Raw genomic sequence first — 13,308 nt, 5'->3', positions numbered from 1 at the left:
TTTGAACAATTTCAACTTTATAATTTTGGAATTTTTATGGAACATTCATTTATCTAGTTGCCACATGAAGCCGTATTGTCCAATTTTTTGCACATTTGTCATTAGGTTGACATGCTATCATTTTTTTCCACATGCAACACATTTTTATTATGGATTTACGTTTCATCATATTTTCTTATCAGTCTATGATTTGTGTAAAGAACAAATATTTGGTTAATTCCAAAATAATGATCTATGAGTTTAGTCCCGCTGATGCATTTATTCAAATTGAATACAATTCTTGAAAATGTAATCAAACGTTACGAGTTCCAGTGCGGTGAACAAGTATTGGCCCCCCCTTCTCAAATTGTCATATTTTTGTATAGTTTCACCACTTTCATGTGTAAGATCATCAAATCAATGTAAATATCAGACAAATATAACCCAAGTGAGCATTAAACGCTGTTTTTAAATGGTGATTTCATTTGTTAAGGGAAAAAAAAACAAAAAACGATTCAAATTTACCTGGCCTTGTGTGAAAAAGTAATTTAGCCCCCCCGTTAAATGATGAACTAATTGTGGCTAATCACAATTTTTGGTTAATTTTCCCTGATCACACGCGACCGAGCCCGATTACCTCCAGACCTGTTCAATCAAGAAATCACTTAAACAGAAGCTGTCCCAACAAAATCAAGATGGAGAAAAGATGTAAAAGAAAAGCTGCGACAAAGTGAGACCATCTAAACAAATTCCAGAAAGAATACGTTGAGAAATAAAGTCATTGACATCTATTAGTCTGGAAAGGGTTATTAAAGCTATTTCTAAAGCGTTAGGATTCCAGTGAACCATAGGGAGAGCCATTCACCTCAAATGGAGAAAACATGGAAGAGTGGTGAACCTTACCAGGAGTGGCCGGCCTACAAAGATTGCATCAAGGGAACATCAGTGACTCATCCAGGAGGACTCAAAGGAACTCAGGACAACTTTGAAAGAACCGCAGGTCTCCCTTGCCTCAGTTAAGGTCAGAGTTCATGACGCAACAATAACGAAGAGACTACAGGGCAAAAATGGCATCCGTGGGAGAGTTCCAAGCCCCAAACCACTCCTGACCAAAAACAACATAAAGGCTCGTCTTACTTTGGCAAAAAAAACAAAAACATCTGAATGACTCCCACGACTTTTCGGAGAACATTATATGGACCGACGAGATGAAAGTTGAACTTTTTGGAAGGTGTGTGTCTCGTTACATCTGGCGTAAATGTAGCACAACCATTCAGAAAAAGAACATCATACCGACAGTCAAACATGGTGGTGGTCGTGTGATGGTCTGGGGCTGCTTGGCTCTTTCAGGACCTGGACAACTTGCTGTGATTGATGGAACCGTGGATTCGGCTCTTTAACAGAAAATCCTGCAGGAGAATGTTCATCCATCAGTTCGTGACCTTAAACTGAAGCGCACTCGGGTTCTGCAGCAGGATAACAATTCAAAACAACAACTTCTGAATGGCTTCGAAAACACAACGAGGGTTTTGGAGTGGCCTAGTCAAAGGCCAGACTTGAGGCCGTTCGTGCTTTGATAACCCTCCATTGTTGCTGAATTCAAACCATTTTGCAAGGAAGAGTGGGCCAAAAATAAATATTTCCACGGAGATGTGAAAGACTCGTTGCCAGTTCTAGAAAACGCCTGATTTCCGTTGTTGCCGCTGAGCGTGGCCCAACCAGTTCTTAGCTTTAGGGGGCCATTACTTTTCCACACAGGCTAATGAATGAAATCACCATTTAAAAACAGCGTTTCAAGTACGCTTGGGTTGTATTTATCAGATATTTACATTTGTTTGATGATCCTAAACCTTAGAGTGGGAAAACTATGCCAAAACCTACAAATTCGAGAAGGGGGCCCCGATAGTTTGTCACGGCACCGTGTATGACTTTGAGAAGGTCATTGGAATTGTTCCACGAACAACTCTCCCATTTTCACCAGGCTAACCTCCAGGCTAATCGTAAGCAAGTCCGTTTCCAAAGCCGGAACGGCGTCATGTGATCACTTTCCAAAAGCCCCTCCCCTTGCCGCACAACACAACGTTCGCCGAGAGGATAGGAGACTCTTTTTTTTTTTTGGGGTATGGCTGGAACTGCCTCGTCATGGTGAAAAAGGTCTGCTCAAAAAAAAGAAAAGCAGCAAAAGACAAAAGAAGAGTGACATTAACCTCGGGCCTGCAGGCACTCAAGTGCGCCTGGAGAAACATTTGAAATGTCGCCGGCTTGTTTTGACACTCCTTCCTGCTTCGGTCCTGCCGCTCGTTGGCCTTTATCGAAGCACAAGCGGCCATATTTGGCCGCTCAACGGTGCGATTTCTCCCAGACGCTCGGTCAGGAACGGAAACGCCACCGATATCAATTCCAAACAACTTTGGAATGTACTGTAAGTATATTTTTTGGGGGTGGGACTTGTTTTAAACAAGTTTGAAAACCATTGACTTGCATTAAAGTCCCTGTAAAGTGAAGGCAGGGCGGCATTTGTAAATACATTATACGTGTCAGGATAATTGCTGCAAACATGCAATGTACTGAGAACTATGTAGCAGTGAACGGTGGCGGTATCGCCTTAAACTGTTTTCACCACTTTAGTTTTGCGGATTTTTGGGACATGGCTAAAACGGGGGCCCAGTGACGCACTTTGGCGCGAGTCCTCTCTCTCTTCCAATATATGAACGCATCGGTGGTTATCTGGTACAATTGCAAGTTATTTTACTAAGCCCAAGCCTGTCAGCTCGCAAGCTAGCACCGCTCTCGCTGTGGTGTAAAAACAAGCCGGTGGGATACGATCCTGCCGCCGGAGGTTGTAAGTCGATATATTTCGATGGTTCAAACGTGTCGGAATGTGCAGGCACAAGAAAGTTACTGGCATCCATTCTTCTTTTGGCGGGGCGTGGTTTCAAGCTTCCAGCGGTTACGCCCACGGCATTTGAGAGTGGAGACAGCGGCTTGATTTTATATACTTTGCCGACTTTCTTTCAAATTGGGCGGGGTTGTTAACAACACTCCCGTCTGTGGCGTGTCAAATTTAGAATTGACTTTCACTTTCAAAAGACTGAACCAATAACAAATAAGACCCACGCGTTACTCGGAACTTCTCTTTCTTTATTGTGAAACTGCGCCAACAGCAGTAAGCCAAGAGACTCCCTCACCAACTTCATGACGATCTTTGTAACCAACACATGAAAGCGAAACAAAAAAAGACCGAGAGAAGCCAAATGAGTCATCGGACACATGAAAACATTTGTTAAAAGATCCTTTGCAGCTTCTTCCGCGACAAATTCAATAAATATGCTCGTTTCCGTTTCATTCTCGTAGGATTTTAGCATTCTTCAACTGGTTTTGCATTCAGTGTGCGTAGAGAAGGTGATTCCCACTGTACATCCAACAGACTCGACGTTTGCATTCTCAGCAGCATAAAACAAAACAGCTAGCGCTCACGATAAAATTGCTTCGCTGGATGCGGCAAAGCTATCGGCGAGTCGTTCGCGGCCCCTAACGAACAGCAGTCACGTGCCTTCTCGGATCACGTAATATTCATAAGCTTGACCAAAGAGCTGAGATGAATCATGCTCATAAGGTGTCGAACAGCGCGTTCGCTAGATGACACGTTTCTGTGTGGAACCGTATCTGCCTGATTTGTGCGTGCGTCCGGGTCGCATTTGAATCCCGGGACGGTGAATAAAGTGTGCTGAACAATAACGGGTAAGAACTCGCGATGGGCATTGGACTCCGTTTCCTTGATAAATGATCAATTCGTCGCTTCAGGACACGATTAATCGACTAGCAATTCCACACGATCGACCGAAATGATAACGATCGATTCATCGGTTCAAATGCTCATCCCTGAATCGAGTCCAAATCGACGAAAAGGTCTTCAAAGAGAGCAGCGGCAAATGACAACAAGCGACAGGTGAAAAGGTCATTAAGTGCTTTCAATTTGATCTTTGATCAAGTTCCTCTGCAGCGCTCGCCGGCAGCCCGAATGATGCATCTCATCGATTCCCCAAAAATCTCAGATTACAAGTGTGGTACAGGTATGAGACAACAGCATACAGACTAGCGGAACACGTCCCGTTTCGTGCATTCACTCAAATCCTCGAGGGCGCTCGCTTGGCTACGTTTCAGAGTTACAGTATAAAACATTGTAAGAAACATATTCAATTTGAATGATAAATTAGAACTTTGCATACGTACAAAATCTCCATGTTTTTTTTTTTTACAGTATGCACAAATGGACAGAAGGAGTCAGCGGCTTCCTCGGAAAGAAACGTACTCCTTGAAGGTGACCGTCACACTGTTTGTTGTCACATCAGTGATGATGATATTGCCCATAAAAGGGCAGATCTTTGGAGTCGTCTTCCGCGAGTGCCGGCTTGCTTCCCGGACGGCGGGCGTCGGCGCGGCCTCGACTCGGGGAGCCGCTTCGGCTCGGGGTCGAAGTTCAGGCCGCGGCTCGGGTTCGGGTCCGATTTCCGGCCCCGTCCGCCTGTTAGTCTTCGGGCGGCTCAGATCCATCGGCTCGTCCTGGCCGCCGCCGCGGTCCGCCGCGTACGTTCCGGTGCGTCCGGCGCAGTGAAGGTCCATAGGCTTGTCCTGAGGCGGACTGAGCTGGAAAGCTCTGGAAACGCCGAGGCTCCTGGAAGTAAACGGCGTCTCGGGAACCCCGCGCTCGGCCGCGGGCTCGGAGAGTTTCCTCTTCCGGCTGCCGGGGTAGGACGGAATCCTGATGGGGTCGGCGACGGCGGGCGTGGCCACGTTGCCGTCGGCCGGCCAAGACGTCGGGGGCGAGCCGGCGGTCAGCCGCAGCGGCAGATCGTCGGGTAAGTCGGCCTGACCCCGGGCGACCTCCGTGTTATACTCCTCCGCCGTGCTGGGCGAAGGCTTGAAGAAATGTCTGTCCTTGGAGGAGCACTTTTGGGGGTGTTCTGCGGCGGGGAGGGAACTGCTGCTGCACATCTCTTTGGGAATGCCGTTCTCCAACATTTCGGTTGCGTGCGCGGGATTGTTTTGGCTTTTCTCTCCGCTCGACGATTCCCCGTGTTTGCCCTTTGCTCCGTGAACTTTATTGCCGTCCATGTACTTGCTCATGACAATAACAATTCGTCCGTTCTTGTTTTTGTTCTTGATGATCTTCATTTTGCCGCTAACAGAAGTCGGCAGGGTGGCGTCCTTGGGATTGGGCTTAAGCGCTCGTTCGCTTTCCGCGACTTTGGGAGCAGGTTTTCCGACCTCCACCGCCAGCTCTTTCACTTTACTCAAGCAGCCCGTGTCTTTGTCGCGAACCCATTTCTGCTGCAGCGCGAGAGGCAGATTCCAGCCGGTGTCGGCGGGCCGACCGGCCGCTTCCTGAACTCCGACCGCCTTCTTCAGCCTGGAGGCCTGAGCGTCGTACATGTTGGGGTCAGGCTCGTAGCGGTGGTGCTTCTTGCCGTTGAGCCGATAGATGTACTTCTTCTTGCTGTTGGCCAGCTGCTCGACGGGCACCTCCCGGCCGCCGGGCTGGTACTGATGGTGCTTCTTGCTGTTCAGCTGGTACTGCTGGGGCTGGGAGCGCCGGACCGGGGCGGTGTCGGACTTCGGGCCGTCTTCCGCGTCCGCGGAGGATTCCTCGAAGCCCGCGGGGATACTCGATCTCCGGGCGAACGAAGGCACCTAAAACAGTAGACGAGATACTTCAGTCGACTACGTAAAAATAGCAGAGGTGGCGGAATTCTTGTCTTTTACGAATGTAAAGAAATATTGCAGGCCACCTCTACGAAACTTGAACAAAAAAATAAGATTTGCTCAGGGGTCAGGTAAGGAAGACGTGTATGCGGAGAGCGTTTGACGCTATGGCGAGGGCGTGCCTGCCAACTGACAAACAAATACAGCGCTCTAGCCAAAAAATGTTTGACTTGAACAGTTCGGCCTCGGGCGCTTCGCTGACTTATGACAGCTTCTCAAAAGCAACGCATCCAATGGCGATCGGAGACCGGAGGACAATGCCCTACAAAAATCCATTCTCATCGGGAACATCTACGGCCTTCGCGCCGATAAAAGACAGAGCGAAAATGTCGGCCGACGCCATACCGGATCCGCCCCGCCTGCTTTCCCTCCAGCGCAGGCTGACCCCGAACTGCCGCGGAACGCTCGGGACCCTTCGGCCGCGACCTTAGGTCAGCCGAGTGCCGGCGGACATGTCACGCTTCGTCTCTGATCCCTGACCGCGTCCGACGCCAGCTGAGCGTAGCGACCGAAGCTCTGAAAACGAGACCGAGCGAAGCGTGACACGGCGCTACTTTCAGCCATTTGAAGCGCTCGACAACATGCTGATTTGCTAGCGCTACATCAAAAAACCAAAAACAAGGAGTCAACCATATCCCTCATCCGAAGGGAGGCGCTATAAGCAAATAATAAACACGCAGATAAAACAAGCTCGCTCGGGAGGCGCTTGCGCAACCTCGGCAAACGAACTGTGAGGACACGCCAGAACGTCTCCGCCCTGCCGCCTCCGTCTCAAAGAACGCAAACAATACGGACGCCGTAACAGCAGCCGCTCCGCAACACCTGACAGGAACCTTGCGCCCCTCCCCCTCTCGCTGATGAAAATTACCTGCAGCAGAAGATGTTTTGGTTTGGGCCCCCGTTTACGATATCCCATCAGCTGCTCCTGCCGCTCCCTGCGAACACAAAGCAGAATCGGTCGATTCTTCTCTTTATTAAAGCGATATCCGATAAGAAACGGCATTCGGGTCATCTATTCAAGGTCAAATGTGCAATTTGGCTGAGAAAGGCCCACGCGTGACCCACTGCAAAGCATTGTGGGCCTTATTTGCATAGCTCTCCGGGATAATCATCCCAGTCTGCATTCTCATTATCCTGCAGAAATTCAATTAAGAGCCGCGCCGCTTGTCTTTCAAACATCCTCACTTCTGCGAAACTGTAATTAGGGTCATCGGGTTCATGGCAAACGGGATAAATACACGCCAATAACCTCCGGGGAAGAATGCAGGCTAATAATTTAGCAGGATGTACGTCGGGCAAAAAAAGCAGGAGGAGGATTTGGAGAGCAGAAGCGAGGACAGAAGACGGGCAATGCGGACAAAATATGACAGCCGGGAATAAACCTCCGCTCCTCTCCGACTGGTAAATGAGCAACGGTGGGGCGAAGGCCGGCTAGCGCGGGTCTCGGCGGGCGCGCGTTGGGCCTTCGGCGCGTTCAAGACATGGAGGCTGCCCGACAGCTTCTTTCCAAAGGCAAAAATCCCACGAGGCGACCACGAGGCGACCCCTAGCCACCGTGCGCGAGCCTGCGGGACAATTTGCCTCTTTCGAACATTCCAATGTGTTTTTTTCACGCTGGGAGCGTCTTAGTATTCGCTTAAAGCTTGCGATGATTGCGCAGGCCTCAACAGGCTGCGTTTGGCCTCCAAAGTGATTGAACCTTTATTCATCCAGGTGAGGCGGCTGAGAACGGATTGCAATTCGCAATGCTGAGTAAAACGCAAAGACAAAGACAAAGACAATAGCGTGTACAACAAACTGGACAATGCGATGTAGTCGCAGCAGAGCGCGCGGTGACAAAAAGGCAGGCGCTAACTTTTGAAGCGATGACATTGGGATGACCGAGGTGAGTTTGATCATTTTTGGTTCCGCTCGTTTGGGGCAGAAAGTTCAAAAGACGATGGAGGAAAAGTAGGGAGCGCGGACGGCCGAGATGGGCCGGGATCTCGCCGACCGGACTTCTACAGATAAACACGCAGAACGGGCAGAAACACTTCGCAGCGGCGCGCACGTTGATGTTTTCGTCAGATTCGGTGGACCGGGACGATCATCGGAGAGCATCGAATTCAACAATATGTAAATGATTGTGCATCATACGGGTGGTTTTTTTTCATATTTTGCCCCATATATGACGGGACCAAGTAGACCAGCGAGGATCTTCTCGTGCCTCTTTTCGGAAAGGACATTCCACCAAAGAAGATCTTCCATTGTGATTCCTGATCCCATAACTGATGTTTCACAAGTACAAGTCCAAGTCCAATTCCAATCAAGTTGGGACGTTGTGTTAAACATCAATCAAAACGGAATGCAATGATTTGCAAATCATGTTCAACTGATATTGAATTGAATACACTACAAAGACAAGATATTTCATGTTCAAACTGATCAACTTGATTGTTTTTAGCAAATAACCATTCACTTGGAATTTGATGGCTGCAACACGTTCCGAGAAAGCTGGGACAGGGTCACGTTTACCACTGTGTTACATCACCTTTTCTTTGAACAACATTCAATGAACGGAGGACACTAATTGTTGAAGCTTTGGAGGTGGAATTCTTTGCCATTCTTGCTCGATGTACAGCGTCAGCCGTTCAACAGTCTGGGGTCTCCGTTGTCGTATTTGACGCTTCATAATGCGCCACACGTTTTCAAGGGGAGACAGGTCTGGACTGCAGGCAGGCCAGTCTAGTACCCGCACTCTTTTACTACGAAGCCACGCTGTTGTAACACGTGCAGAATGTGGTTTGGCATTGTCTTGCTGAAATAAGCAGGGGCGTCCCTGAAAAAGACGTTGCTTGGATGGCAGCGTATGTTTCTCCAAAACCTGTATGTACCTTTCAGCATGAATGGTGCCTTCACAGATGTGTAAGTGACCCATGCCATTGGCACTAACACAGCCCCATACCAACACAGATGCTGGCTTTTGAACGTTGCGTCCATAACAGTCCGGATGGTTCTTTTCCTCTTTGGTCCTTAGGACACGACAATTTCCAAAAACAATTTGAAATGCGGACTCGTCGGACCACAGAACACTTTTCCACTTAGCGTCGGTCCATCTTAGATGAGCTCGGGCCCGGAGAAGCCGGCGGCGTTTCTGGGTGTTGTTGATAAATGGCTTTTGCTTTGCACAGTAGAGTTTTACGTTGCACTTACGGATGTACAGCCGACCTGTATTTACTGACATTGGTTTTCTGAAGTGTTCCTGAGCCCACGCGGTGATATCCTTTACACACTGATGTCGGTTTTTGATGCAGTGCCGCCCGAGGGATCGAAGGTCACGGGCATTCGATGTTGGTTTTCGGCCTTGCCGCTTCCATGCAGTGATTTCTCCAGATTCTCTGAACCTTTTGATGATATTATGGACCGGAGATGACGAAATCCCTCAATTTCTTGCAATTGTACGTTGAGGAACATTGTCCTTAAACTATTTCTCACGCACTTGTTCACAAAGAGGTGAACAAGTGCGCCCCACCTTTGCTTGTGAATGACTGAGCAATTCAGGGAAGCTCCTTTTCTACCCAATCACGGCACCCGCCTGTTCCCAATTGGCCTGTTCACCTGTGGGATGTTCCAAACACGTGTTTGATGAACGTTCCTCAACTTTCTCCGTCTTTTTTGACAACTGTCACGGCTCTTTTGTAACATGTTGCAGCCATCAAATTCCAAGTGAATGATTATTTGCTAAAAACAATCAAGTTGATCAGTTTGAACATGAAATATCTTGTCTTTGTAGTGTCTTCAATTCAATATAGGTCGAACATGAGTTGCAACTCATCGTATTCTGTTTTGATGTATCTTTAACACAAATGTCCCAACTTCGTTGGAATTGGGGTTGTACTTGTTCAAGAAACTCTTTTCCCAGGACCGCAGAGGGTCAAGGGGCATCAGAGCCCCGCCCCCGCGCCCATATATGGTCAAAGTCCACCACGACTCTCACCTGTACTGAAATGCCACAAGGAGGCGCGGGTCAAGGATGTTTTCTTCCGGCTCCCATGTGTTGTATCTGCGGCGGAAAAAAATAACGCTCGTTATTCCCAGTACGTCATTTAAAAAAAAAAAAAAAAAAAAAAAAAAAGGCAAAATGACGTTCGTTATTCCGAATAAGTCATTAAAAAAAAAGCAAAATAACGCTCGTTATTCTGAGTAAATCATAAAAAAAGGTGCTCAGGTTACACAAGCCTTCGAATATGATTCATCGGAGATGAGCTGAAATCAGGCAAAAAGAAGTCAGCTGTGTTTGCTGCGCGCGCGTGCGGTCGGCCATTTTAGCAGCCGCGCTCGCCGTCTGGCCAATTCGTCGGCAGAGCGCAAATCATTCAAGCGGGCTGACACGGCCGTGCCAGCGCGCCCCAAAAATTCCTCCCCTCGCCCAAATGAGCGAAGGCGTCGCTCGCCCGCATTCGCACGCTGCGCGCGTGCGCGTGCGCGTCGCCCTCACTCAACGAGGTCCGAAATTCACGCGAGCGCGATGACGCGCGTTTGCTGCATTTCAACACTTACTTGGGAGACCAGCCCCGCCACTTGACCAGGTACTCGATCTTCCCCTGCGGCGGAAGACACACAGAAAAACAACAACAACAACAACAACATGTTTCCCCGGAGGCTCGCAACGCGCCACTGCGAGACGTGCACCGTCGGTCTCGCTTTCGCTGGCTTTCCCCCGCAAAACGCCGCCGTGCGCCTTACCTTGCGAATTCGCTTCTTCTCGATGCCCTCCACCGCGAAGACGTGCCCCCCGGCGGCGGGGAGCTCCATTCTCGCCGCAATCCGACCTCGAGCGAGAGCAAAAAAAAGGAAAAGAAGAAACGGAAGGAAAAAGACGACGCGAGACTCGGCTCGCTCGCTACTTTTCCGGTGCGTGTCCGAATCCCAAGTGGCGCTCGCGTCGTCCCGCCGCCGCCGCCGCCGCCGCCGCCGGTTTGCATCGACAGCCAGAAGCACAAGCGAGCCCGCGACGTCAACCGAGCCGAGCGTGCAAAAGCGCCTCTCTGCCGCATGACGTCACCGGGGGGGGTGGAGACCTCTCCCGCTTCTGCTCCATCCCTCCTGCTCCTTCTTGCTGTGGGAATTCAAATAAATCCTCCGGTGAAGTGTCACGTAAGCGCCGCTCGTCACTTTCGTGGCAGGAACCGAGAAGCACAAACGCTCTCGTCTGCTTCATGTATGGGCGGAATGCAAAACATTGTTTTTTTTTGGGGGGGGGGGAGTGGTCTGTTCACAAGCAATCAGCATTTCAGATTCGCAAGTCGTGCTTTTAAGAGCATTGGCGACGTCGGCGAGAAAGGCAATTAGGATGCAAAGCGCCAAAGACGTCGAGCTTGCAGGTGCGACGCAAAAAAAGCACCATGAACACTCAGACGAGGGTGCGTTCACTTCTGCAAGACCGATTGTTCGACTGCGTTGAGGGCCCTGAAACGCGACGTGAAAAAAACAAACAACAAAAGTGGTGAAGTTTGAGGTCCGCTTGAAGCAAAACAACAATCAAACGCCGACGTCGACTTGCGTTTGAGAGGAAGCGAGAAGGAAGTTGCTCGATTTCAAGTGCATTTCCACAACGCCCAAGTGCGGATGGGGAAAAGAGCAAGAACGAGCCCCGTTCCCTTCGATGACGCCCCACAAAATGTGCTTTTTTTTTTTTGAACACGCTTAACGAAGCACTTTTGCCTTTCCGACGACGTTCCAAAAGCGGTCGCACTTTTTTTGATAAGCTGCACTTTTGGGGGGAGGGGCGAGGACGTCGTTCAAAGGGCAAGGTCACGGCAGTCGCGAAGGTCACGGGGACGCGAAGCACAACTGGCAAAGTTGGACGCCTTATGACGTCTAACTTGTCACTGGGGGTTTCAAATGCAAATGCATCGGAGGTCGATAATTCGTCCTCCGGAGGAAAACGGACTCGTGTTCGCCTTCTCTTCGAATTGGACTTTTCATGGACGCGCCATTTAAAACCCAAAGTGAAGACTTCGAACCCGCTGCAACAGTTGCAAAGTCTCGTCAGCAACTTCGAGCATTTCGACCTTCAAATGGGGAAATCCCGACGGCCCGGAATGCGGCACGGAGGCTTGCGTTCGATCTGCTCGCCGCACTCAGCAAATATAGGTCGCGCACGCGCACGCGCATTGGGAGAGCAGCGCCATGTCCTCTGGGCTCAACGGTCGTCCATTTAACACGCTGCAAGACGGCAAATTCAGTTTTTCACGTTTCACGCCACCAATTATTCATCGGAGCCTTTTATTTCTCCTTTAATTCCGTCTCGTGAGAGACAAACGTGTCAATTAACCACGTCGTTGTGTACCTTTACACTTGTGTGCCGTAAAAGTAAAAAAAAAAAACAAAAAAAGGAAGAAGAAGAAGACCACCGTTGATTAGAAAGCGAAATTGTGGTTCCCGCCCGCCCCAGAAGCCCCAAAATCAGCAGCCAGCTGCAGCGCACCCAAAATAATTCAGCATCGGAAGGGTTAAAACCGAGCCTGCGCAGCCAATCGCGCGCAGGCACGAGCCAGCGCTGCCTCGCCTTATATGGGCACGCGCCCGATTGCGCCCCAATGCGCCCGCAGCGCAAACGGACGCGAGCCGCTCCCTTCAAACGTGGAGTTTGCGCCCCACTTGCTCTTCCCCCCGCCCCCCGACAGCCGCGGCCGCGGCGCGCACACGCCCTGCTTCCCTAGCAACAGCTGACACGCACCACGAGTGGCGCGCAGGCCAATTCCATTGGAGGGCAACAGCCAACACGTCACAATGGTATGGAAAAATCGCATTTCGTAGGAAAAGCTTAACGCCATTGTGGTGGTGGATTTACGTGTATGTTCGTTCGTTTTAGTTAGTTAGTTAGTTAGTTAGTCACCCACGTGCGTGCAACTGAGCCAGAAATTGGTTCACTGCGTTCATTCCACGGCAAAGGTGAACGACATGAAGGATAAGTGAAAAGCGGTTTTCAGCGGCTGAAGTCAACTACAAATAAATATGAATGTCTGTAAAGGGAACCGACGAGTTAGATAGCAAAATACAGTATGGACATGTTCATATAGTGGAGCGTGATACTGCACTTCAAAAGTCCACCAAAAATTCCGACTTAGGGAATAATGCACGATTGACTCATTTTAAGGGGGCGATCGAGGTCCGCTACAGGAAAATCCCAATCTCGTCATCCAAATGCAGTCGTTCCCTAAGCTCCCAAATAGATATGCTGTGTGTGTGTATGTATAATATATAATATATAATTTCTAATATATAATTTATATAGTGTTTTTTTGTGCTCGGGCCAAAGTTGTGTCTAATGTGAACATTTGGCCTCGAGTGCAACAAGTCCACTTTGGTGCAATCACAATGATAAAATCTAAAGAACATAAAGTAATACAATACAAAAGTCTGCTCTTCTTTCTTAAAGAGCTTTTAAAGTGAATTCTGGAATGTGTTTGTAAGTTTACTTTTGAAGAGGAATGCTGAAAATGCACAAAGACCGCAGTGAACATTTGTACTGAATTGTGGCAATACCGCATTCAATGATTGGGTTTCCCTCGATTTTGGGCG

At 49.2% G+C, this 13,308-nt stretch overlaps 1 protein-coding gene across 1 annotated transcript; it reads right to left on the bottom strand.

The window, feature by feature from the left end:
• Window positions 1-3,103: 3,103 nt before the first annotated feature.
• Window positions 3,104-11,962, bottom strand: cbx4 (chromobox homolog 4 (Pc class homolog, Drosophila)). The gene is made up of 5 exons (XM_061749402.1): window positions 10,468-11,962; window positions 10,282-10,325; window positions 9,719-9,784; window positions 6,611-6,677; window positions 3,104-5,670 (listed from the first exon to the last, which is right to left on the bottom strand). The coding sequence occupies exons 1-5, from the start codon at window positions 10,534-10,536 to the stop codon at window positions 4,264-4,266; spliced, it is 1,653 nt and encodes a 550-aa protein (XP_061605386.1). The 5' UTR covers window positions 10,537-11,962; the 3' UTR covers window positions 3,104-4,263.
• Between the last annotated feature and the right edge of the window lie 1,346 nt (window positions 11,963-13,308).

Source organism: Phyllopteryx taeniolatus, chromosome 16 (genome assembly GCF_024500385.1).
Source record: "Phyllopteryx taeniolatus isolate TA_2022b chromosome 16, UOR_Ptae_1.2, whole genome shotgun sequence".
NCBI classification, from domain to species: domain Eukaryota; kingdom Metazoa; phylum Chordata; class Actinopteri; order Syngnathiformes; family Syngnathidae; genus Phyllopteryx; species Phyllopteryx taeniolatus.
Note: the sequence above shows the minus strand (reverse complement) of the source record. Positions and strands in the feature narration are given on the sequence as shown.

Coding starts and splice junctions, on each gene's coding strand:
- cbx4 (XM_061749402.1), bottom strand. CDS start 10,536: ATGGAGCTCCCCGCCGCCGGGGGGCACGTCTTCGCGGTGGAGGGCATC. Junction 9,785..10,281: donor TGGCGGGGCTGGTCTCCCAA/GTAAGTGTTGAA, acceptor TTTCCGCCGCAG/ATACAACACATGGGAGCCGG. Junction 5,671..6,610: donor CAAAACATCTTCTGCTGCAG/GTAATTTTCATC, acceptor CTACTGTTTTAG/GTGCCTTCGTTCGCCCGGAG.